The sequence below is a fragment of the Salvelinus fontinalis genome, chromosome 1, assembly GCF_029448725.1.
Source record: "Salvelinus fontinalis isolate EN_2023a chromosome 1, ASM2944872v1, whole genome shotgun sequence".
Classification (NCBI taxonomy): domain Eukaryota; kingdom Metazoa; phylum Chordata; class Actinopteri; order Salmoniformes; family Salmonidae; genus Salvelinus; species Salvelinus fontinalis.
In genome coordinates this window covers 37,638,217-37,664,767 of record NC_074665.1, presented here as the reverse complement: position 1 = coordinate 37,664,767, position 26,551 = coordinate 37,638,217, and the positions used below count along the sequence as shown (strand labels likewise).

The 26,551-nt window shown below is 40.6% G+C and overlaps 1 protein-coding gene across 2 annotated transcripts in view; it reads left to right on the top strand.

Annotated features, from left to right (window-relative positions):
- Window positions 1–26,551, top strand: part of LOC129853969 (cadherin-23-like) — a 565,813-nt gene that overhangs the window by 328,339 nt on the left and 210,923 nt on the right. For both annotated transcript variants that reach the window (XM_055920546.1, XM_055920536.1), the window contains exons 16-17: window positions 2,037–2,142; window positions 25,144–25,271. In XM_055920546.1, coding sequence (XP_055776521.1) covers window positions 2,037–2,142; window positions 25,144–25,271 — 234 coding nt within the window. The remainder of the gene's footprint in view (window positions 1–2,036; window positions 2,143–25,143; window positions 25,272–26,551) is intronic.

Sequence of the window (26,551 nt, the reverse complement as noted above, 5' to 3'; positions counted from 1 at the left end):
ATATAGACTGGTGTGTGCCTTTCCAAATCATGTCCAATCATTTGAATTTACCAAAGGTGGACTCCAATCAAGTTGTAGAAACATCTCATGGATGATCAATGGAAACAGGATGTACCTGAGCTCAATTCCGAGTGTACATTTTCAGCCTAATCCTCATTTAGTGCTATACTTTTGGGTCATCCTATTCCCTATTTAGTGCACTACTTTTGACTTCAGTTAAATGTAGTGCACTAAATAGGGAGTAGGATGGCATTTGGGACTTGGCTTGGTACAGCTCAGCATGTTTCAGGGTCTCCCGCCGTGCTTTATTTGCCCTGTGTGTGTGTGTGTGTGTGTGTGTGTGTGTGTGTGTGTGTGTGTGTGTGTGTGTGTGTGTGTGTGTGTGTGTGTGTGTGTGTGTGTGTGTGTGTGTGTGTGTGTGTGTGTGTGTGTGTGTGTGTGTGTGTGTGTGTGTGAGAGCAGGGACTGAACGGTCTATTTGCTGTATTTGATTAGACGGAGCTAACCTTAAACACTCTGGCTATTAATATGATGCCTGAGAGAAATAAGGAAGCCTGCAAGTGGAAAGTGTGCGTGTCAGCGATTTATGGATTTGCCAATGACCAGACCCCCAAGCCTCCGAAAACCCTGGATCTAAGATAGAGAGAGAGAGAGAGAGATCAAGGGGTACTGTGAAGCCAAAACGAAAGGAGTGAGAGAGATGATGGGGAAGGGGATACTGTGACACATAGCACACAAAAGCTTTTCTACCTTTCAGCCCCACACACATCATCCCTTTCTCTTCATCAGTACAAATAATGCATTTTCTTTGCCTCCCAGAGTCTCTGTTTCCCTGCTTCCGCCTCTCCTTTCCTCTCCCTCTCTTTTCCTCCTCCTCCTCTCTGTTATCTTTCACCCCTCTCAGTTGGTCGGAGAGTTATGCCTTATCATAAAGTATTTGAAGAGAGAGTGAGCAAGAGAGAGTGAGAGCGAGAGAGAGGTGCGAAGTTGAGCAAGTTAGATTAAGAGATATAGAGATAGGATTGAATTGAGAGAGACGAGAGTGGTGTTTTCTCAGTCAGAGAAATAACCAGTCAAATCTCTACATTATCATAAACATTTTTGCATATGTACCCAAGTCAGCGTTTTAAATGTCCAAACCATACTGATGCCCTAGGAAGCTCCAATGACTCTCAATGCCTCCGTATTAATATTCTATCCATTCAAGCTGAAGTTCTGAGTGTTATTGTTGTTTGGATTAACTTGGAATGGGACACAGAGAGAGAGAGATAGACACACACACACACACACACATACAAACACACACATTGGAATGGGACATTCACACTTCTGGCTGTTCCCTATTTGCTGTATTGCTCCGCTGGTGTTCATTCAATATTAAAGATGCAGTCCTGGATCTTAAGGACAACAAATACGTAACATATAGTTCAGATTGGATTCGTAACTTGTCATGCGAATTGCACCCCAAAAAGTTGATGACGTAGTATACAATTTGATGACATGGTACTCATGTCATCACTTTCAAAATGACTGGCTGAAATTGTACAAAGTTTGAGAGTGCATCTTTAACACTGGTATGCTAATAATGGGCCTAAATTCTAATCTACCCAATAACACACTGACTGACAGCCTGCTGTCTTATCCACAGGCTGTAACACTGTATCACTGATACTGTACCATCTGAGCATCCAAACATTGTCTTTCTCATTCAAGTGTAATCATTTTATCACTCTCTCTCTCTCTCTCTCTCTATCTCTCTCTCTCCCACTCACTCACTCATTCACTCACTAAATAACACACTCTCTTTCTCTCCATCCCTCTCCAACCCCCCTCTCCCTCTCCTCCTCTCCACCGCTCCTCTTCCTCTATCCCCCCTCTCCCCCATCAAATTAAAATACAAACGGCTTTATTGGCATAACAAACGTTGAGTAAATACTGCCAACGCATCAATGTTACAACTGCACTTGAGTTAAATACATTGTAATAACAAAATTCAAAAAATAATAACTTGTAATCACTCTATCTTTCTCTCCCAGGCGACAGATGAGGACTCTCCCCCTAACAACATCCTGACCTACACCATCACCTCAGTGTCTGCGTTCCGTGGTTACTTCAGAATCACCATGGTGGAGGGCTACGCAGGTCAGCACACACACACACAGGCACACACATACACGCAAATAAACACACAGATACATGCAAACATTGAATTTATACTTGTTTTGAGTAATCTCAATACCTTCAACAAAAAAAACCTTTAGCAGTTTATTTTTGTCCAGCCATAATACACATGTGCATTTTACATTTTAGTCATTGTCCAGAGCGACTTACACTTAGTGCATTTATCCTAAGATGTCTAGGTGGGACAACCATATATCTAGGCTTCCATCCAATTGGGACAGATTTTAATGTGAATACTCTAGAATCCTCATAAAGAAAATATGCAAATTTTCCCACCAAATTGACTTTTGTGGATAAAAATCAGTGCGCGATGATGTGTTGCACACAAAATGCACTTTTTCACTTAAGTTTTCATGTACCGAATAAAAATCTAAATTTCAATAGTTTTTCATCGCATTTTTAACTCTAACAATAGTTTTGTCACAAAAACTGTTGCCTTAAACAGCAAATGTGCCTACTCTGTCTGGTCTTGGCATATGCGCTCTAGCCAACAGCTTGCAGATACAATGTGGCTAGGCTATGCGGGTATAATCTACATGATGAAATGATTGTCGATTAGAGCGATAATATTTTTATTTGTCAAACGGCAGTCAAGAATCTATCATCATGTCAGCACAATAAGACCCTCGATATTTATTGGAAAGGAGCATCAAGATCAAAACGCACTTTCACCACCCTGTGAAGTTCATCTTATTTCATCTGTAGCCTTATAAACTGCTTGCTTTCCAAGTTGTAGTGGGAGGACCACACACCATATCATTGCGTGACTCCAAGTGTAAGGGGTGTGTAATCGGTGGCAGGGAAGGCAGACGCAGGAGAGCAGAACTTGGTAATAGCCAGAGCAGTTTAATAGCAAAAACTACGGCATAAAAATAACAAAAAATAATTGGGTACAAAAACCTGACGCGCACCAAACAACACGTGCACTTACAATAAACAATCCCACACAAAGACATGGGGGGAACAGAGGGTTAAATACACAACAAATGATTGAGGGAATTGAAACCAGGCGTGAGGAAAAACAAGACAAAACACATGGAAAATGAAAAGTGGATCGATGATGGCTAGAAGACCGCCGAGCGCCGCCTGAACAAGGAGAGGACCTGACTTCGGCGGAAGTCGTGACACCAAGTTTACTTCAATATGATGGTTATTATATCAATATTTGCGCATAAAGGTATTTCCACCGCCATTTCATGCATAATGAATTTACAGACACAAAAAAAGATTCCTGAAGAAAAAGAAACGCACACCTATTTAGGCGAGGTGCTGGCTAGCGGTGTAGAAAACGTAAAAATAAAGGAGAGCCCCACACTCTAGGAGCTCAGATTTAATTTACCAACGTTTCGACAGGCAAGCTGTCTTCATCAGGGTACAATCACAGACACTGCGGAATGACTCGTTTATATAGTGTCAAGACTCACATGTGTCTGTAATCATGGCCAAGAGTGGCCTAATATCATTGGTTAATTTCTCAAAAATTTAAATGGCATAGAAGGAGCAGCATACAATACAAATGGAGTACAAATGGATAGCATACGATCATAGACTCACTTAAGACCACACAAGCCTACAAACAACCACAATGGCAAAGTCACAACAATCACAATAATGGCTTCAGATCAAAGTCCACGTTGAGACCGAAGGGAGCAAGGGTCTTTAAGTTAAAGATCCAGGCAGCCTCGTTTTAACAATAAATTATCAAGGTCACCCCCTCTCCTAGGGAGGGTGACATGTTCGATGCCAATATAACGCAGAGACGAAATCGAGTGGCCTGCCTCCAAAAAGTGGGCCGCAACTGGGTAGGTCAAGTTTTGGCACCTAATGGTGCTACGATGCTTTGAGATACGTACTTTTAATTCACGCTTTGTTTTACCCACATAATTTTTACCACAAGGACAAGTTATAAGATAAATAACTGCCTTAGTGGAGCACGTAATAACACCTTTGATTGGGATCGATTTCCCTGTTTGTGGGTGTTTGAAGGATCTGCATTTATAAGTGCCATTGCATTGAGCACAGCCATTACACTTATAATTTCCATCCAGTAGGGGCGCAAATAGACGTTGTTCAGGAATATCTTGGGGTGGTAAATCAGAGTGTACCAATTGGTCTCTGAGATTTCTGCCCCGCGAAAATACGACCAAGGGAAGGTCCGAAAACACATTACCGAGACTATCATCGGATTTTAGAATGTGCCAATGTTTGTGAACGATTCCCTTAATTTGTTCAGAGTGCTTTGAATAAGGGTAGTTAGAATGCGTCTTTTTGCGAGACTGCCCTTGAAAAAAGATTCCACCATGTTGAACGAACAAATTATCTGTCGGCATTTATCAAATTGTACCAAAACTTCCTGTTTCCATCACAGCTGTGGTGATTGTTTTTTATATGATATGACTTTACTGACATAAAAACTGTGGATGGAAACGTGGTTAATGTAAGTACATTTTTCTTCAATAAAGCAGCTATCATCTGTGGGTTTATTTAAAATACTATTTGAAGAGGTGGGTTTTCGGAAGATGGGCAGGGACTCTGCTGTCCTAGCTTCAGGGGGAAGCTGGTTCCATCATTGGGGTGCAAGGACAGAAAAGAGTTGTCCCTGGGCTTAGTATGGTTGGGAGAGCCAAGAGACCAGAAGTGGCAGAACGGAGTACTCGCGTTGGGGTGTAGGGTTTGAGCATAGCCTGAAGGTAGGGTGGGGCAGTTCCTCTTGCTGCTCCGTAGGCAAGTACAGTGGTCTTGTAGTGGATGCAAGCTTTGACTGGAAGCTAGTAGATTGTGGAGGAGTGACATGGAAGAACTTGGGAATGTTGAACACCAGGTGGCTTGTGACGTTCTGGATAAGTTTGATAGCACAAGCGGGGAGCTCAGCCAACAGTGAGTTGCAGTAGTCCAGACAGATTGACACATGCTCCGCTTCCTGTGTGAGGTATGGTCATACTCTACGGATGTTGTAGAGCATGAACCTGCTGGGGCGATTCACTGCGTTGATGTTTACAGCGAACGACAGGGTTTTTGTCTAGGGTCACACCAAGGTTCTTTGTACTCTGGGAGGGGGACACTGTGGAGTTGTCAAACATGATGTAGAGGTCTTGGAGTGGGCAGGCCTTCCCCGGGAGAAAGAGCAGCTCCATCTTGTCAAGGATGAGGTGGTGAGCCGCCAGGCACGCAGAGATGTGTCTCCACTTGCTTGTCAGATGGGGGAAGGAGAAAAGTTGTTGAATGTCATCCGCATAGCCATGATAGGAGACCATGTGAGGATATGACGGAGCCGAGTGACATTTGTTAGGTTCTAAATAAACGGAGTAAAAACTCAAAGACGACTAGTAAAGCGCAAACCAAGTTTATTCACACACTGGGTAACACAGCTGCATTAGACAAATACATTTTCCCACCAGCACAAGTATTTATACTCCCTTTAGGTGGTCTCCTCTTTTTCTCTAAACATTACATCTTTGTTGCTAGGCTCCTTCCCTTACTTAGTAATTCTCCAAGCCCATGGCTCATATCCACCCTTAATTGACCACACCATATACATTCCTCCTATATATAAACATTCACTTCTGTTGTAGCAAGTATTTCAAATTACAACCGAACAGTCCCACTGAATGAAACAAATAATAATAATACATGATTGACATTCACAGTTGATTTGTCTCTTTAGACCTCCAAAACGTATAGCCCCTGATTCATAATCACACTATGCACACTCTTATTTCTCTCTCATCGGACAACATTTCAGCTGGAGCTTTTGACTTTCTCCAATTCCTCCTTCTGGTTCATATGACAGTAATAGCACAAGAGTTGAGAAGCAAAAAGCAACACAAAACAACACGTTTTAATAATGCGTTGAGCTTTGCATAATTATATATGCAATGAAGAACCTACGTTTGATAACATGGCGATTCCCACTCTCTCTTCGCCTAACTCTATGCCTGCTGGGTTCCACAAAAATGAAGACCCCAAAAAACTATTCATGCTTTCACCTAGTCTTCCCCGCTTCCAAGAGGTTTCCAAGCCATGTCATTTTCACTTCGCTCCCCATCTCCTTCTTACTCCATGACTACCTGATATACACTTGCGGTGGCCTTAATCACTATAGCGTCCTTCAGGCTTCTTTGACGAACCCCTCACGGAAAGTTGACAATAGTGTCTGAAATGACAACACTATCTCTGCTACTCCCACCATGATCTGGGTATGTGTGATGTTCAATTGAACTTCATAGTAGTCTCTATTTTGTGCACAGTTAGCTGTCCTTCCCCTCCTACGAACTAACCCCGGATATCACTATACACAGAGACTCTAATACCCCTTCTTTCATTTATGAGCCACACAGATCTCCGATCCAGTCACATTCTATTCCGCTTTCCCAATTCCCTGTAACGTTAATGCCTTTGGTTTTTGGGACTTCACAGAATACACTGATGTCGGTCCTGCCAGACTCTGTAACTAACACCCTATTGCAAACATTGTCTCAAACACAGGCCTCATATGTACCATGCCTCCGGCCACGAATTAATTTGCACATAAATCATTCCATCTAACTCAGAACATGTTAGTCACTACTGCTAATCCACTTCTATAGTTATAAACATACTAAAACATTCTGAAGTCAATTTCCAACAATCCCGCCTATGGAACAATGATCCTTCTAATGTGCCACAACACCTAGAAAACATATGGACTTGAACAGGAAAGAGAGAAAATACATATTTAATAATTTCACACCACCCTGAGATTGGGGAGGGAACCGTCCATCAATTCTGTCCAATGCCAATGGAATGCTAGTCTCCATGCCAGCCACCTTTATCCTCATCCTCGGGTGTCATGTATCATCCAGCAAGCCATATGTATTGATGTGCTTTAACATTAGGATTCTGATGACACGGTAAAACAAAAAACGCTACTATCCCTCTCATGATGAATCCAAGCTACCATCTTTTTCAAATGTATTTTTATTTCACCTTTATTTAACCAGGTAGGCTAGTTGAGAACAAGTTCTCATTTACAACTGCGACCTAGCCAAGATAAAGCACAGCAGTTCGACACATTCAACAACACATGGAATAAACAAACATACAGTCAATAATATAGTAGAAAAAAAGAAAACAAAAGGTCTATATACTGTGAGTGCAAATGAGGTAAGATAAGAGAGTTATAAGGCAATAACTAGGCCATGGTGGTGAAGTAATTACAATACATCAATTAGACACTGGAATGGTAGATGTGCAGAAGATGAATGTGCAATTAGAGATACTGGGGTGCAAAGGAGCAAGATTAATAAATACAGTATGGGGATGAGGTAGTTGGATGGGCTGTTTACATATGGGCTATGTACAGGTGCAGTGATCTGTGAGCTGCTCTGACAGCTGGTGCTTAAAGCTAGTGAGGGAGATATGAGTCTCCAGCTTCAGTGATTTTTGCAGTTCGTTCCAGTCATTGGACGTACAGAACTGGAAGGAAAGGCGGCCAAAGGAGAAATTGGCTTTGGGGGTGACCAGTGAGATATACCTGCTGGAGTGCGTGCTACGGGTGGGTGCTGCAATGGTGACCAGTGAGCTGAGATAAGGTAGGGCTTTACCTAGCAGAGACTTGTAGATGACCTGGAGCCAGTGGGTTTGGCGACGAGTATGAGCGATGGCCAGCCAACGAGAGCGTACAGGTCGCAGTGGGGGGTAATATATAGGGCGTTGATGGCAAAATGGATGGCACTGTGATAGACTACATCCAATTTGCTGAGTAGCGTTTTGGAGGCTATTTTGTAAATGACATCGCTGAAGTCAAGGATCGGTAGTATGGTCAGTTTTACGAGGGTATGTTTGGCAGCATGAGTGAAGGAGGCTTTGTTGCGAAATAGGAAGCCAGTTATAGATTTAATTTTAGATTGGAGATGCTTAATGTGAGTCTGGAAGGAGAGTTTACAGTCTAGCCAGACACCTAGGTATTTGTAGTTGTCCACATATTCTGTCAGAACTGTCCAGAGTAGTGATGCAGGACGGGTGGGCAGGTGCGGGCAGTGATCGGTTGAAGAGCATGCACTTAGTTTTACGTGCATTTAAGAGCAGTTGGAGGCCACGGAAGGAGAGTTGTATGGCATTGAAGCTCGTCTCGAGGTTAGTTCACACAGTGTCCAAAGAAGGGCCAGAAGTATACAGACTGGTGTTGTCTGCGTAGAGGTGGATCAGAGAATCACCAGCAGCGAGAGCGACATCATTGATGTATACAGAGAAGAGAGTTGGCTCGAGAATTGAACCTTGTTGCACCCCCATAGAGACTGCAAGAGGTCCGGACAACAGGCCCTCCGATTTGACACACTGAACTCTATGAGAGAAGTAGTTGGTGAACCAGTGGAAGCACTAATTTGAGAAACCAAGGCTGTTGAGTCTGCCAATAAGAATGTGGTGATTGACAGAGTCGAAAGCATTGGCCAGGTCGATGAATACGGCTGCACAGTAATGGCTCTTATCGTTGACGGTTATGATATCGTTTAGGACCTTGATCGTGGCTGAGGTGCACCCATGACCAGCTCTGAAACCAGATTGCATAGCGGAGAAGGTATGGTGGGATTTGAAATGGTCGGTAATCTGTTTGTTAACTTGGCTTTCGAGACCTTAGAAAGGCAGGGTAGGATAGATATAGGTCTGAAGCAGTTTGGATCTATAGTGTCTCCCCCTCTTTGAAGAGGGGGATGACCGCGGCAGCTTTCCAATCTTTGGGAATCTCAGACGATACGAAAGAGAGGTTGAACAGGCTAGTAATAGGGTCATTCAGGTCTGGAGAGAACCAAGGGCTATATTCGTTCCTGGTTCTACATTTTTTGAAAGGGGCATGCTTATTTAACATGGTGAGGAAGGCACTTTTAAAGAATGACCAGGCATCCTCTACTGACGAGATGAGGTCAATATCCTTCCAGGATACCCGGACCAGGTCTATTAGGAAGGCTGCAGGCGTTACGGATGCAGGCAATGAGGCAGTGTTTGCTGAGATCTTGGTTGAAAACAACAGAGGTGTATTTGGAGGGCAAGTTGGTTCGGTATCTATGAGTGTGCCCGTGTTTACGGATTTGGGGTTGTACCTGGTGGGTTCATTGATAAGTTGTGAGAGATTGAGGGCATCAAGCTTAGATTGTAGGGTGGCCGGGGTGTTAAGCATGTCCCAGTTTAGGTCACATAGCAGCGCTAGCTCTGAAGATAGATTGGGTGCAATCAGTTCACATATGGTGTCCAGGGCACAGCTGGAGGCAGAGGGTGGTCTATAGCAAGTGGCAACGTTGAGAGACTTGTTTCTGGAAAAGTGCATTTTTAAAAGAAGAAGCTCGAATTATTTGGTTACAGACCTGGATAGTAAGACAGAACTCTGCAGGGTATCTCTACAGTAGATTGCAAAACCACCACCCCTGGCAGTTCTTTCTTGTCGGAATTTCAGGGCTTTTGGTGATCTTCCTAAGCCAGGATTCAGACACGGCTAGGACATCCGGGTTGGCAGAGTGTGCTAGGGCAGTGAATAAAATAAACTTAGGGAGGAGGCTTCTAATGTTAACCAGAGGAACAGACGAGGAGTAGGATAAGGGTACGGCTAAAGGCTAAAATAACTGTTCGTATAGTACGTTCAGAACAGAGAGTGAAAGCAGATTTCTGGGCACGGTAGAATAGATTCAAGGCATAATGTACAGACAAAGGTATGATAGGATGTGGATACAGTGAGGGTAAACCTGTGCATAGAGTGACGATGAAAGAGATATTGTCCCAAGAAATATAATTTAAATGTGTGGTAGGTGGAACTAAAGTGTTAAATAAGGCATATTGAGCAGAGCTAGAGTCTCTACAGTGAAATACGACACTAAATGCTAACCAAAACAGCAATGGACAAGGCATATTGACTTTAGTGAGAGGCATGCGTGGCCGAGTGATCATAGGAGTCCAGTGAGTGGCTTCAGGCAGCTTGCGGGCCGGGGCTAGCAAGCTAACAGAAGGGCCTTGGAAGGACGTCGTGACGGAAGAAAGTCTGTTGTGGCCCCCTCGTGCTGTTACATCGGCAGACAGATCAGCAGGGCTCCGTGTGGTAAACCAGTCCAATTGGCAGAATAGGTATAGTGGCCAAAGAATTTGTCTGGTGGGCCTCTTAAGCTAACAGTCCGATGTGCTCTGGACAGCTAGCAGGCCGCGGCTAACATGCTCTCGGATGGGATTTCAGGGGACGAAGCGATGGCGGAGCCAGTTGAGAAAAACCCCATCGGGCGAATCACGTCGGTGGTCCAGTCGTGATGAGTCGGCGGGGGTCCAAGCCAATTGGCAAAAAGAGGTATTGTAGCCCAAGTAGTGGCTGATGGACCTCTTTGGCTAGCCGGGAGATGGGCCTTGCAAGGATAGCTCCAAGCTAATTGGTTATTGCTTCAGGACAGTGACGTTATCCAGAAGTGGCCACTTGAATAGCAGCTAGCTCGCTGTGATGATCCAGGTGAAGAATAAAAGGTTCAGAGCTTGCGGTAGGAATCCAGAGATATGGAGAAAAATAAGTCTGATTTGCTCTGGTTTGAGTCGCACTGTGCAGACTGGCGAGAGTTGTCCATGCTAGAGGTAGCTGATGACCACTAGCAGTGGCTAGCTGACTACTAGCTAGTAGCTAGTTAGCTGGCTAGCATCTGTTGGGGTTCCGGTTCAGGCGACGGTTCAGACGACGGATCAGCAGGGCTCCGTATGGTGGGTATAGTGGCCAAAGAATTTGCCCGATGGGACTTCCTCTACAGACCACCCATCCCGGATCCGGGATCATTCTCATCAGAAACGCTGACTAGCATAGCCTAGCCTAGCGCCACAGGGATATCATATAATGTAATTTCATGAAATCACAAGTCCAATACAGCAAATGAAAGATAAACATCTTGTGAATCCAGCCAACATGTCCGATTTTTAAAATGTTTTACAGCGAAAACACAACACATATTTATGTTAGCTCACCACATTAGCCCAAAACACAACGCCATTTTTTCACCGTAAAGATAGCTTTCACAAAACCCACAAAGATATAAAAATAATCACTAACCTTTGAACAACTTCATCAGATGACAGTTTTATGACATCATGTTATACAATACATTTATGTTTTGTTCGAAAATGTGAATTTTTATAGCTACATATCGTGGTTTTACATTTTACATGGTCACAAATTTCACCAAAATGTCCGGTGAAATTTTAGACAGCCACGTAATCTAACAGAAAAACTCATCATAAACTTTGTTGAAAAATACATGTTGCACATATAATTAAAGATACACTGGTTCTTAATGCAACCGCTGTGTTAGATTTAAAAAAATAACTTTAGTAAAAAGCACAGCATGCAATAATCTGAGACACCGCTCAGCCATTCTCCGCCATGTTGGAGTCCAAAGAGTCCACAAAAATACGAAATAACATCATAAATATTCCCTTACCTTTGATGAACTTTCATCAGAATGCAGTGCCAGGAATCCTAGTTCCACAATAAATCGTTGTTTTGTTTTAGAATGTCCATTTCTGTCGAAATAGCAACTTTGGCTAGCATGGTGTAGTTCACGTGTCCATGAAGATTTTACGCATGAACGAAAAATTCCAAAAGTGATAATAAAAGTCTAATAAACTGGTCAAACTCAGTTGAGAATCCATCTTTAGGATATTTTTCACAAATATATCCAATAACGTCCCAGACGGAGCATTTCTTTGTGTCTACCTAACACATTGCAGACAAATATATGACAAGCCCTAAGTGCGTAGCCAAATACTGCCAATATGGCTGACCTCTCACTCCAACGACTCCCATCCGGTCCCAGAGAAGGCTAGACACTTCATTCCACGTTCTACTGCCTGTTGACATCTAGTGGAAGGCGCATGAAGTGCATACAGATCCATAAATACAAGACAATTGAATAGGCGAAGCCTTTCACAAACTTCCTGTTTGGAAGTTTGCCTGCCAAATGAGTTCTGTTTTACTCACAGATATAATTCAAACAGTTTTAGAAACTTCAGAGTGTTTTCTATCCAATAGTAATAATAATATGCATATCATATGATGTAGGACAGAGTACGAGGCCATTTAAATTGGGCACAATTTTATCCAGAAGTGAAAAGGGGGCCCCCTATTTCCAAGCTAACAGTCCGATGTACTTTAGACAGCTGACGGGCCGTGGCTAACTAGTAGCCAGTTAGCTGGTAGCCAGTTAGCTGGCTAGCTTTTGATGAGTTGATGAGTTCTTAAGTATAAAAATAACAGATCCGTACCACATTGGGTGAGGCGGGTTGCAGGAGAGTATATTCAGTCCGTAGATAGAAAGTGATATTAAAATATTAAATATATATACGGGGAAAAAACAAAGAAAAATGATGTTTACATGGGACAGGAAGGGATAAGACAAAAACACACGTCCGACTGCTACGCCATCTAGTGGGTTCTCTCTCGGAGGACACTAAACGATAAGGTTTCCTGGTAGGAAACCCTCCCTACACTCAATAAATTTGAGCATTGCACCCTCCCCTCACTTTGTGTTCTCCTCGCAGCTTAGGGGCAGTGCTCTCTCTCTTTCTCTCCTTTCCGAATCATAATTAAAACACTTGATACAGTGGTTCTTTCTTTTAAAGTTGCGTCGTACTGCGGCACAGCTTCATGCCGCAAAATTCTATGGCACGTTATTTAAGTGTCAGCCATTGTTGCCATTAATGTGAGTTAGTGCTAATTTGCCAACCAGAGGGTATCTTTGAGAAGCTAACATGTTGAAATGACATGGAGCTGTAGGCCTAAGAGTCAAAGGAAGCCTTGAATAGAACAGACTATATGGGATTTATTTTTAGAAATGTAGCTTCATTAATTTGATGAATATTATGGTTTTTCTATTCCAAGAAAAACGGAAATGCATTTCTTACTGTAGCAGATGTACTGTAGGCCTAATGGTTTCCGTTAGGAAAATATGGCACTGTATTGCACTTGTTTCTATTCCAAGAAAAGGAAAATGCATTTGTTACTGTAGCTGTTTTATCATAACGTACGTATTGGCATAAAGGCCTACTTAAATATACAGTACATCAATCAATCACTCAGTAATTTGTGTATGTCGTCACACAGCATACAAGTCATCCATGTCTTTAAATACAGTCAAACATTTTTGTTCTAAAATTAAATAACAAAGGGAGCCTTGATTAATTTTACAATCACGGCTAAAGCGATTTAATTAAGGGTTTCAGTCTGGAAAATATGGTGCTGTACAACGTGACCGGTCGGGAGTAGGCCTAGGCTACTAAGTGACTGCGAGTGAAGAGCAAATATGAGGTGGAGTTCCAGAGCTCACAGGTGTGCCTGGCATGGATCTCATTCCTCTCCCTCTTCAACGCTTCATTCTCGGCCTGACTCGCTCCGACAATGACGAGTGACTCGCTGGACCAATGCATCAGCTGTCGCCCGTATCCCTGCCCTCAGAGAATGTTTCTCTTTCTGCTGGTCTGCCTTCAGTGACTTGAATCTTGGTCTTCAATGTTTGAATCTGATCGATGTGCATCAGAGCAAAATAATCCTAACATTTCCAAATAAAAATCTGATTGATTTATCAAGACGAGTCCCCATGCTCTGTCATTCAGTGATATTCCCATAGTAATTTGTTTTGGATCCATCCAGATGTGGTTATAAAAGAGTGCATTTGGTGGGCTATGCAAAAAAGATGAGAGAAGTGACATGCCTCACAAATATCTATTAATACATTTCAAGTCCCTAAACTCAGCAAGAATCTATTTTCCTGCTTATCGTAGAAATACACATCTGCATTTTGAAATAGTGTTTTTATCATTATTTTATTAACGAAAGCATAAATTTGTTGATGAACAAATACTGTACAGTATATGCTTTATCCGACATTTTGCGGTTGCATAAGGTTTTGAGTTAGAATTGTAAAACTGTATAGTACTTAATACATTGTAAGTTGGGGTGATTTTTTCACACAACTAGCCGAGCTATTAGACTATCCTTTTGTAAAGGTATGACGAGTCTATTGTCCTGCTAATAGCCCATCATGGAAACGTTGTTTGCAGAATTCACAGCCTGCTAAACTTGTGAAAATCAAAATGCCTCCAGCTGTCTATCACTGCTGTAAATACAAACACAGCATCTACAGTGGTACAAATATATTATTGAATTCAATATAAAAATTTAAATGCACATAATTTTAAATGTTAAACTAACAAGTGGTTGTCATAGTGAATAATCCAATAATAATTGGTATGACATGGCTCCTGGAACTCATTAAGAGGTAGCTTCTAAATGAAAATACTTGCAGATCAATAAAATGTCCCTGTAGATCTAATTACGTTTAGATGATTGGAGGATTCTGAATGAATATCTAAGGGGAATTTTTCATTTGGGAAAATCTGGTCTGTGATATTGAGTTAGAAATGTGAAACCTTACAGAGAATATCTAAGGGGCTATTATATAATAGCAGTCTCGTGGTTATCGAGGTAAGCTGGTCTCTACTCAAACCTTAGCCCTTTCGTAATTGAGGGAAGCATGGTCTGAAGATAAATTCCCAAGGTTGGGGTTATATTCGGAAGAGTAGAAAGGGGCTGTTCCACGACGCCAGATCAATGTCTGTGCTCATGGGGCGGGCCTATGATTTAGTTAAACTCCAAAGGGAATTGGAGTTTCCTTCATTAAACAGTTTAAAATTACATTACATAATTTCACGAATAGTTTCATCTTTACTCATTCATTTTATACAACAATTAGATGCATGCCTCACAACTGAGACTCTTGTATAAACAGGGTTATTGTAATGTTGCTGTATTGTCTCTCATGAGTTTCACAAAATTGTACCAAACAGACCAGTTCGCTACTTCACCGACCGTTTCTACATTCTCCAGAACATGAATATTGTTCAGTTCTCAAGTTCTGTGAGGTGGAAGAAGTTCCTTTGTTCTCTCTATGAAAACTCACTCTCTTACTATACTGTCTGGCCATGAGGAAGAATCTCCTCCAGGAATGTATGACCTGCCTAACAGAGCCTGGTGTAGGGGGAAGAGAGAGAGGGGGATGGTGCAGAGAGAGGGGATGGTGCTCGCTGTACCCAAAGAGGGCATGTGATGGCATTTTCCTGTATTACCAAAGGAGGAGAGTTACAAACCACACACCAGTCAGAGTTATACTTAAACTTCATCTTCAATAATATGAGCTTTATAATAGCCCTTTGACTCTCAGATCAATTCACTATATATAATGAATTTTGAGAGTCACTACAGAAGAATACAAATATATTGTATAGCCAAGATACACCCCTCTCAACTTACATGACAAACCACAGATCTTAGGAACAGTTCACAAACCCATTTACATAGAAAATACATATATTTTGCATAAAGCAAAAATCACAAAACAATAACTCATTGCATGGGGTTCCTGCACATGACCAGTTTCATTCCAAGAATCTCAGCACTGTCTCTTATTTCAATCCCCAACACATTTTCTAAGCACTCTAGCATGTTATCTGGGAAGGTTATGATACACAGTCACCTGCACAAACCCACGAAGAAAATCAAAACTCATTACAGTTTATGAGATTCAAAGCTATATTTTCCATAGACAGTAAAAAGCACATGTTTAATGCATAATGCAGTGCATGCAACAATGGAGTTTAATACAGTAATATTTAGTTATCACACTCCAGTGGATCAGCATAGTATGTTGGACTATTTCCATTCCAGAAACAAAAATTAGCATATCTTGTTGAACAAATCCAGGAAATGACTCATAGTTAAAATAAAATGTATCCCCTTGGTGCCTAATGAACATAACCCAAGACAAGCATCATGATTCCACCATTTATAAGGCAATGCCGATAGATCAAATAGATTAGGATCAATTTCACTCTCCAAACCTCTCCATTCACCATGGAATGCTTATAATAGTTTCAACATCTTTAGTTCATAACAACAATCATAACAATCCTTCAGTTTTAAAAATCATTAAATCTCCAAATTAAATCATAATTAGAACCCAGTTAATTATCTAACCAAAATTTAGAATGACATTGCTCAGTGATTTAAATTGGTCTTATCACTCAAAATAAAAAACTAAATTTAACACACATCAATATTGGCAGAATGTACATTCATATAATTATCCCATAATTCTACTATTAACTTTTTTATCGCGATTATAATACAGATCAGTATCTCAATGCATTCTTAATCTAAATTACTATAATTTTCCATGGTGTAGACCTCTACAATCAACCTGATACCACAAAAGTCTAACACAATTTTTTTGGCACAGTTGATCAACCCCCTCCTTCAGGCACTGATTTTTCTGGCGTCCTTTTCGTTCTTCTTCTTTACAGTTCAAAGTGGATGGCCCATGATAATGTCCCAATTTCAATGTCTCACCTTTACCACCCATTATATCTTGTCCATTTGTCAACCAGTATACCAGCAACATAAGAGAAGTTTAGAACAGAGTTCTCTCCATGCTCACTCCACATGCATTCCTCTCACACTCCTGAGAGAAACATGAAAGAAAAGCAGTTGACAGCTTAGATCGGATACAGGACACCGATTTCTGGCTCGGCTCCCTTCTCTCAGTAGAAGTGGTTCGGACAGAGCCTTATTCAATGCCTTTGTCACTCTTCTTCAGCCAGTTAGAGGGGGTTTTGAGGTACACACACTGTTCGGTCCAATTATCTCTTCCATGCATTAAGATACCGTCTGATGTTGCTTTTCATGATAACCTCGAAAGAACAGATCAGAACAACAGTTTAGTTCAGTTCATTATCTTCTTATGGCTGCAATCCCGTTAACGGGATGATATGACAACAGCCAGTGAAAGTGCAGGGCGCCAAATTAAAACAACAGAAATCTCATAATTAAAATTCCTCAAACATATATGTATCTGTAGGGTGCCGTCTTTCGGATGGGACGTTAAACGGGTGTCCTGACTCTCTGAGGTCATTAAAGATCCCATGGCACTTATCGTAAGAGTAGGGGTGTTAACCCCGGTGTCCTGGCTAAATTCCCAATCTGGCCCTCAAACCATCATGGTCACCTAATAATCCCCAGTTTACAATTGGCTCATTCATCCCCCTCCTCTCCCCTGTAACTATTCCCCAGGTCGTTGCTGCAAATGAGAACGTGTTCTCAGTCAACTTACCTGGTAAAATAACGGTAAAATAAAAAAAATAAAAAAAATCTTATACCATTTTAAAGGTAATCTTGTTGTTAATCCCACCAAAGTGTCCGATTTCAAATAGGCTTTTCAGCGAAAGCACCACAAACGATTATGTTAGGTCACCACCATCTCACAGAAAAATTCAGCCATTTTTCCAGCCAAAGAGAGGAGTCACAAAAAGCACAATTAGAGATAAAATGTATCTAACCTTTGATGATCTTCATCAGATGACGCTCAAAGGACTTCATGTTACACAATACATATATGTCTTGTTCGATTAAGTTCATATTTATATCCAAAAACCTCAGTTTACATTGGCGTCATGTTCAGAAATGCCTCCAAAATATCCAGAGAAATTGCAGAGAGCCACGTCAAATAACAGAAATACTCATCATAAACTTTGATGAAAGATACATGTTTTACATAGAATTAAAGATACACTTGTTCTTAATGCAACCGCTGTGTCAGATTTCAAAAAGCTTTCACGTTCAGCCACAAAGCAAGCCATACAGTTACCCACCAAATTGTGCAGTCAACAAAACTCATAAAAAGCATTATAAATCTTCACTTACCTTTGCTGATCTTCATCGGAATGCACTCCCAGGACTCCCACTTCCACAATAAATGTTTTGTTTTGTTCGGTAATGTCCAATCATTTATGTCCAAATAGCTATTTTTGTAACGTGTTTGGTAAACAAATCCAACGTCAGGAAGCGCGTTCACTAAAAGCTGACGAAATGTCCAAATTTCCGTAACAGTCAGTAGAAACATGTCAAATGATGTATTGAATCAGTCTTTAGAATGTTTTTAACATAAATCTTGAATAACGTTCCAACCGGAGAATTACATTGACTTCAGATGAGCGATGGAACAGAGCTCCCTCTCATGTGAACGTGCATGGTCAAAGCATGGTCAGGTCATGGCAGACCTGACTAATTCCCCTCTCATTCGCCCCCCCCCCCCTTCACAGTAGAGGCATCAGACAAGGTTATACAGACTTTTGACAGCTAGTGGAAGCCATAGGAAGTGCAAACTCATCCATATCTCGCTGTGATTTCAATAGGATATTGGTTGAAAATCGACCAGCCTCAGAATTCCCACTTCCTGTTTGGATTTTTTCTCAGGTTTTTGCCTGCCATATGAGTGCTGTTATACTCACAGACATAATTCAAACAGTTTTAGAAACTTCAGAGTGTTTTCTATCCAATACTAATAATAATATGCATATATTAGCAACTATGACTGAGGAGCAGGCCGTTTACTCTGGGCACCTCTGTGCACCTTTCATCCAAGCTACTCAATACTGCCCCTGCAGCCATAAGTTAACTACATGATTAATTATTACTTTTACCAATTATTGTTAATACAAATGTCTAAACATATTTCAAAGAGAATAACAACACACTATTTAAACCATTCTTTCAAATTGGCGTATACTCCCCATCACACTGTCAACTCCATCATAGAGCCAAATGATCAGGAAGTTAGACCTATAACCCATTGGGAATAGAACAGAACAAACACCACAACAATACAATTCACTCCTTCACATATCACTCAAGGTGTATAAACTTCTATCCAAAACCTCAAAGAACTGAATCCTCCCCCATTTTTAACACATAACCCTCCATATTATAAATGACCTTAAATTCATTATCAAAATGGCTTTCCAATGAGGGTGATCAATTCACAACGGAAAGTCATGATAGATGTCATAGGTCATACAAACCCTGCAAAGAAGTGTTTCTTACTATATTAGTAAAATAAAAAAGTCAAACATTTCCTACATGTTGTATCCCAGGTTCCCAGAACATTCCTTTGTCAAAAGAATTCACGTGTTTAATTAAAACTCAGAAAATATAAACTCAGAAATATTCCATGTGTGTGCGTGCGTGCCCCTTTAAGATACCTTGGCACTAAAACAAATGGAAAACTCACCAAACCCAAAGGCAATTTTAAAACAAATCAAACATAGTATTTTAAAAACACCAACAAATAGTCATAACAAATGTGTTGTGTGTGTGTATTTGCAAACCTTAAGGTAAAAACACAAAAACTTCCAGGCCCTTTTCAATTTGGTAGTTTACGGCCTCAATCTCACTCACTCTCCCCAAGATTATAGTCCCAGGAAACATTTCAAAGAGACAATGACACCCCCATTTTCCCAGAAAAAAACAAAAACACTTCGTTAGCATTCATTATACTACACCGATTCAGAAACTCAAAGTTCACTATAAACAAACCCTAATAATAATGATAATTCCACTGTACCTCAAATCATGAATCATAAAGTGTAATCTACATCAATGTATATGTATGCTTAATTGAACATACACTACACTTAAATACAATTATCCTGGTATCATTACTATCTAAATGTAATCATTTTTTCCTCTGTCGCAAATGTAGTACATTTCTCAGCGTAAGGAATCAGTGATATTTAATCCCAGGCATTTAATAAAAATGTAGACGTGGTCTCCCATGTCTCCTTTAACTTACATACTTTAGGTAACTTCCATCCGTCCCGGAAGAAAGAATCTTACTCAAATACATTAGATAATACAATGTTTAATTAAGTAACATCAACACCTAAAATAAACAGGTAACAAATAAACAAACCCATAACCCCTTTAATCAGTAATCTAATAATTTCAACCTGTTGATATGTTTAGTAAAAACTATCCTGATTTTTAACAAATCTAAAATCTTTCAAAAGTTGGCGCTGTCTCATCAGCGTAAAAATCCCCAAAAACTTTTTTCCCACTCATATCTACAAGGTTTTCATTCCCCAAAGGTCAATACTGTTCAGCTTGTACATTAATGATCTTCCTTCTGTCTGTACAGGGTCTGAATTTCCAATGTATGCAGATGATACAGTGATAAATGCATGCAAATAACAAACAACAAGCTACACAAGAACTCACTACTGTAATGGTTCAGATGACAAAATTGCTCAGAGACTCATGTTTGCATTTAAATAAAATAAAATAAACACAGTCTGCATGTTCCTCACAAAGAAAACAACTGATGCCCCTGAGACAGATGTCTATGTATCAGGGGAAAAGCTCCAGGTGGTATCTGATTTTAAATACCACGGCATCATACTTGATTCCAACCTCTCTTTTAAATAGCAAATAAAAAAGGTAACCCAAATAACCAAATTCAACCTAGCTAATTTCCAAAACATATAAAATCGTTTTGATTACAGAGGTAAGAAAACTATATTTCAAATATATGATACTCCCCCACTTAACATACTACTTGACTAGTTTGGCCCAAGCTTGCTTTTCAACATTAAAACCCATTCAGTCTGTCTGCAAACAGGCTCTCAAAGTAATTGATAGGAAATCCAATAGCTACAGAAAGCATAAGAAAAAATATTATGCAATACACTGACACCTATCTTGTATTCAAGATTCTAAATGTTCAGGCTCCCCCTCTACTTAGTACTTTTGTTGAAAAGGAAACCCAAACCTTATGGCAGCAGATCCACATGATCCGCCATGAGAGATGACTGTATAGTTCCCTTAAGGAAAAGCACCTTTAGTCAATCTGCTTTCACTGTGAGAGCTTCCCATGTCTGGAATACCCTACCATTAGACACACACACCTGTGATTAATGTGCACTGTCCCTGTAAAAATAAAAATTACTCAAACTGCAATCAACTTTAATGACCTGACATTGTTCCACGTAATGGAAACAGATTACAATGTTAGAATACATTAACTTCCTGCTCAAATTCACTGGTGTTACCTAAACAATCAAACCAAGAATCAATAACCATCACAATACCAAAATTATCACAAAATGTTTCCTTATTCACACCTGAATCTCTTTCAGCCCAACTCTCCTATTTTTTTTTACCAGTGGGCAAAAATATAACCCCTCTCAAACAACGTTCTGCCTTACCTCTATCGTAAGATTAAAACAAAACTTTACAACTTTCTCTTCTCTTTTGGCTTCACACTTATGAAATGTCCAAGACTTTATAAATAACATGTACAGTGCCAAATGTATTCATTTGATTTAGGTAACTGTCTCTTCCTTGATTCAGTTATTTAAATACGACTCCCTATTTTTCTCAATATGTTATTTCAGCAGACCATTTAGGCAACAGACAATGTATGACATCAAACTCGCCTCGCTATTTAGGTTAAATTAATTTGTCTTTCAATTTGAACCAAACAAGCTATTAAAACGTTCAGTTTATATCTTATACAAACACTAGCGACCGTATCCTTCCAGTCAAAACATACCAAATAGTTGAATTACAATCAGTAACTCAGATTTTTGTCAGTGCATTGGCCAGGAACCGAACTCGGGACCATCGTTTGGAAGGCGAACATTCTACCACTGCACCAGCAATGCTATTTGAGTAACTAAGACTCCCCGCAAATAAACCCACTTTACAATTGTCTGTAGTCGTAAAATCAGGCACGTACTACCAAGACAATTCCCAGAAAATAGCCCTAATTTAAAGGTCCAAATGTTACTGCGGCGATGATTCTCACATGCCAAATGAATAGATTAGCAGTCAAAGAGTAAAATCGACATTCATTGACTAGGAAACAGATCTTGTGCCTTTTAATAAAAGTAGATTATGTTTACTCATATAACGTATTTCAATTACTACTACATCACATTAATCACACAATGATAATTGGTTTGATGGATACCCTAGGCTTTGTACGACATTATAAATGACGTCGAGATTCCATCTTAATTCGCTCTAACTTTATGGAAAACGGGTTATTCAATAAATCCCGCAACTCCTCTCATACTGGGAAGAAAAAATAAAACAGTTTTATTTCAAATGTTGTACCCAGACGGAGATAATCCAATAAGCGTTTTATTGTTACATCGTTAGGGTAAGATAACCAAAAGTGGACACACTCTAATCAGTTTCTAGAGCTCAATTGCCCAGATTTTGTAGACAGTTTAATAGTGCTTAAAACTTAATCTTTATCAAATTATCCATTAAAGATACCAATTCAAAACCTGCGTACGTCTACGAATGGGTGGTTTAAATTGTATGTATTTATATTCTCAGCATTACTTTCATCGTTATCACTAGTAATCGATTATACACACATACAATTTATCATGTTTTCATATATTCACAGAATCCATATAAAACGTAAGAAATTCTTAGGTACTCACACAGAACTTTAAGGATCACCAACACAGGATTGGTCAGATGTTCACACAGAACTGGTCAGATGTTCACACAGAACATCAGAACATAATTAAAAGGTTACCCACACCACACAGAGTCAACCTACCTCGCTCCTACAAATATTACCTAGTGATCCCATAACAAAATACTCACACAGAGTAACCCAGGGCATACCTGGCCAGCACATTTTAAATAATTGGAATTCACCACCTCTGAGGGTCACTTAGACAGTCACACAGACACTTTCAGAATGAGGTCCTTCTTCCAATAGGGCTTCACCAAGTACCGTGTTTCACACAGAACACACACAGTCACCCTGGCCCCTCACCCCCACAGACCGCACTAATCCCCACTGTGATCAATTCAGTGTTAGGACGGCTCTAGGTCTCCCGCAACTGACCAATAGCAGAGTATATTTGAGTCCGCAAACTCTCCGATTACTTTCCTCTAACTCGGCCCTGCTTTACGCCTCCAAGGTGCCCTCCTCACAAAGGAATACACACTCAGAGCCTACGTAACAGAGGCTTTTCTAAAAACTCGACTTCAAGTTAACATTAGATGCTGGCTCGTTTGCTAAAGTTACATGATGTGTGTGATCTTACACGTTGTTTACTTAGCTAGGGTCATTGTTTACCTAGCCAGCTAGCTACATTTCTTTAAAGTGTTCAACACCCATTGAATATGGACGGTGTCAGTAAAGGTCGGCAAAAAAGCATCATGAAATTGTTGCCAGTAGAGCTTGTTAGACTGTTTTCATGTTATCCAGATGTAATCAAATCATCGGTTTGAGCGTCAAGTGTGCGCTCTGGACGCTCCGAGAGTGAAACGAGATTGGTGGGGCTAAAGCTTAAGAGGGTGTGAACGATGCTGAATGGGTGTAGACAAAGAGGAGCTTTTGAAAGTTTTTCAACTTTCAAAGCAGAATTACTTCCCCATTGTTCCTCAAAAATGCAGTGTATGATATATACCATTTTGTAACCATTTTGAGTCTCTACATTTATCCAATGTAAAACAAATCATATATACCTCTCCGCTTGATTTAATTTGTCTTACTCTTGAATCCATTACCGGTACTGGGGGTATGTTGGGCAGCGACTATACGCACTGCAAAGTGAGTGGAATTAGATTCCACTCTCAATGTGGCTTGAACTATCTCTGCCCATGTGGAGTGTTGGTCCACCACCCCTGCAATAGCAGTTTTGCCAGTGGGTTTCAACCCTGCCATCGAAGCGGAGGTACAACTTCCTGCATTTTCATTCAAATGATCTGCTAGTGCCAGATTATGGTACAGTGCCTAGTCCTACCTGTAGTATTTACAGTGGGCCTACTAAATAAACTCAGGCTTTTCTTGGTCTGTATCCTATAAATTGGTCAACCTACAATTCTCATCTCCCCAAGATGTCAGAATGAGTGGTAACAGGTGTAGGAACTGTGCCTAACTTGTTTTTGGTGCCGGCTCCTGTTTCACTGATTCAGAGTCTCTAGTTTGACTGTAAATCGTGGTGAACGCTTCTCGCAGCGCCAACTGTTAGGTTCTATATAAACGGAGTAAAAACTGACGGACGACTAATAACGCGAAAACCAAGTTTATTCACCCACTGGGTTACACAGCTGCATAAGACAAAGACATGTTCCCACCAGCACAAGTATTTATACCCCCTTTAGGTGGAGGCTCCTCCTTTTCTCTAAACATTACATATTCGTTGCTAGGCAGGAAGTTAAGTGGTGGGTAATAAACTGTTTCTTCTCCCTTCATGTGACCTGACCTGACCTCGGCCCCCATTCTTCTCTAATCCACAGCTGTCCACCCTTAACAATGAACGCAACCATGTGATCGCCTTTTCCTTTACTTAGTAACTCTCCAAGCCCATGGCTTCTGGTGTAGCAAGTATTTCAAATTACAACCCAACACATTGTATAGAGAGAATAGGAGAGGGCCTAGAACCGAGCCCTGGTGGACACCTGTAGTGAGAGAAAAATTGTGCAGACACAGATCGTCTCCACGAGCAGTCAGCAGTTCACACACAAGTAGGCTACTGGGAAGAAAGCCACTTAAAGTAGATGGCCCTAGCTAACAAAAAGACAGTACTAGACAACAACAGATAAGACAGAAATTATACTTATCACTCCAGGAGTCCTTTAGCTATAGATTGAAGCACATTCATTTTGGTATTTGGCAATTAACATTATTAGCAGTACATTAGCAGTTGTACATTGTTTTAATGTAACCAAAATATAAAGTTGCTGCATTATGTCATTCTCCTGCTGTACACCCTACTTTACAGTCCTTACCATCTCTCTCTCTCTCTCTCTCTCTCTCTCTCTCTCTCTCTCTCTCTCTCTCTCTCTCTCTCTCTCTCTCTCTCTCCTCTCTCTCTCTCTCTCTCTCTCTCTCTCTCTCTCTCTCTCTCTCTCTCTCTCTCTCTCTCTCTCTCTCTCTCTCTCTCTCTCTCTCTCTCTCTCTCTCTCTCTCTCTCTCTCTCTCTCTCTCTCTCTCTCTCTCTCTCTCTCTCTCTCTCTCTCTCTCTCTCTCTCTCTCTCTCTCTCTCTCTCTCTCTCTCTCTCTCTCTCTCTCTCTCTCTCTCTCTCTCTCTCTCTATTTTTTCTGTCCTCAGTGGTCAGTGTGAACAGCCCTCTGGACTACGAGATGGTCCCTGAAGGAATGATCTACCTGACTGTGATGGCTAAAGACGGCGGGAACCCAGCCCTTAACAGCAGTGTCTCTGTCACCGTCGAGCTGTTTGTCAGTACATCACCCAACTTTATGCTTTCTAAATGTTTCAACCAACACTCATGCATGCAACACTCATGTAGGTTTCATCCAAAACTCACTGACTTCACTTTGAATTGATCCCAATCCTGTCATGTACTACTGTTGCAAACAGGTTAGCCTCTACTTCCTCAGAAACCCGGGTCCAGGAGCACCCCCACCAGTAAAAAAGATGACTAGCATAGCCTAGCATAGCGTCACAAGTAAATACTAGCATCTAAATATCATTAAATCACAAGTCCAAGACACCAGATGAAAGATACACTTCTTGAGAATCCAGCCACCATTTCTGATTTTTAAAATGTTTTACAGGGAAGACACAATATGTAAATCTATTAGCTAACCACGTTAGCAAAAGACACCGTTTTTCTTACTCCACCATTTTTTCCTTCCATCAGTAGCTATCACCAATTTGACCAAATAAAGATAGAAATAGCCACTAACCAAGAAAAAACTTCATCAGATGACAGTCTGATAACATATTTATTGTATAGCATATGTTTTGTTAGAAAAATGTGCATAATTCAGGTATATATCATAGTTTACCATTGCAGCCACCATCACAAATCTCCCCAAAGCGACTAGAATAACTACAGAGAGCAACGTGTATTACCTAATTACTCATCATAAAACATTTCTTAAAAATAAACAGCGTACAGCAATTGAAAGACACAGATCTTGTGATTCCAGACAATATTTCAGATTGTCTTGTTTTATTGTGTTTTACAGCGAAAACACAATATATCGTTATATTAGCTTACCACAATAGCAAACCAGACAACAGCATTGATTTCAGCCAAACATAGTGATAACGTATTCACCACCAAAATAAATTAATTTTTCACTAACATTCTCAGAATTCTGCAGATGACAGTCCTGTAACATCATATCACACAATTCATATAGGTGTTGTTCGAAAATGTGCATATTTAGCAGCACAAATCGAGGTAATACAATGTGATCAGTGGCAACAAGTCATGCATTCTGGCCGGCGCCATCTTGGAAAGGCACCTAATCTAATCAATAAATAATCGTAAACTTGACTAAAAAATACAGGTTGGACATCAAATGAAAGATGCAAATCGTTATTAATGCAACCGCTGAGTTAGATTTTTAAAAATAACGTTACTAGACATACAGTGTGCGTTACAGCCAGACTAGTGCCGCAATAATGGTGGACAAATCCGTTTACATTTTTCCACATAAATAAGGAATAACATCATAAATAGCTCTTACTTTTGGACGAGCTTCCA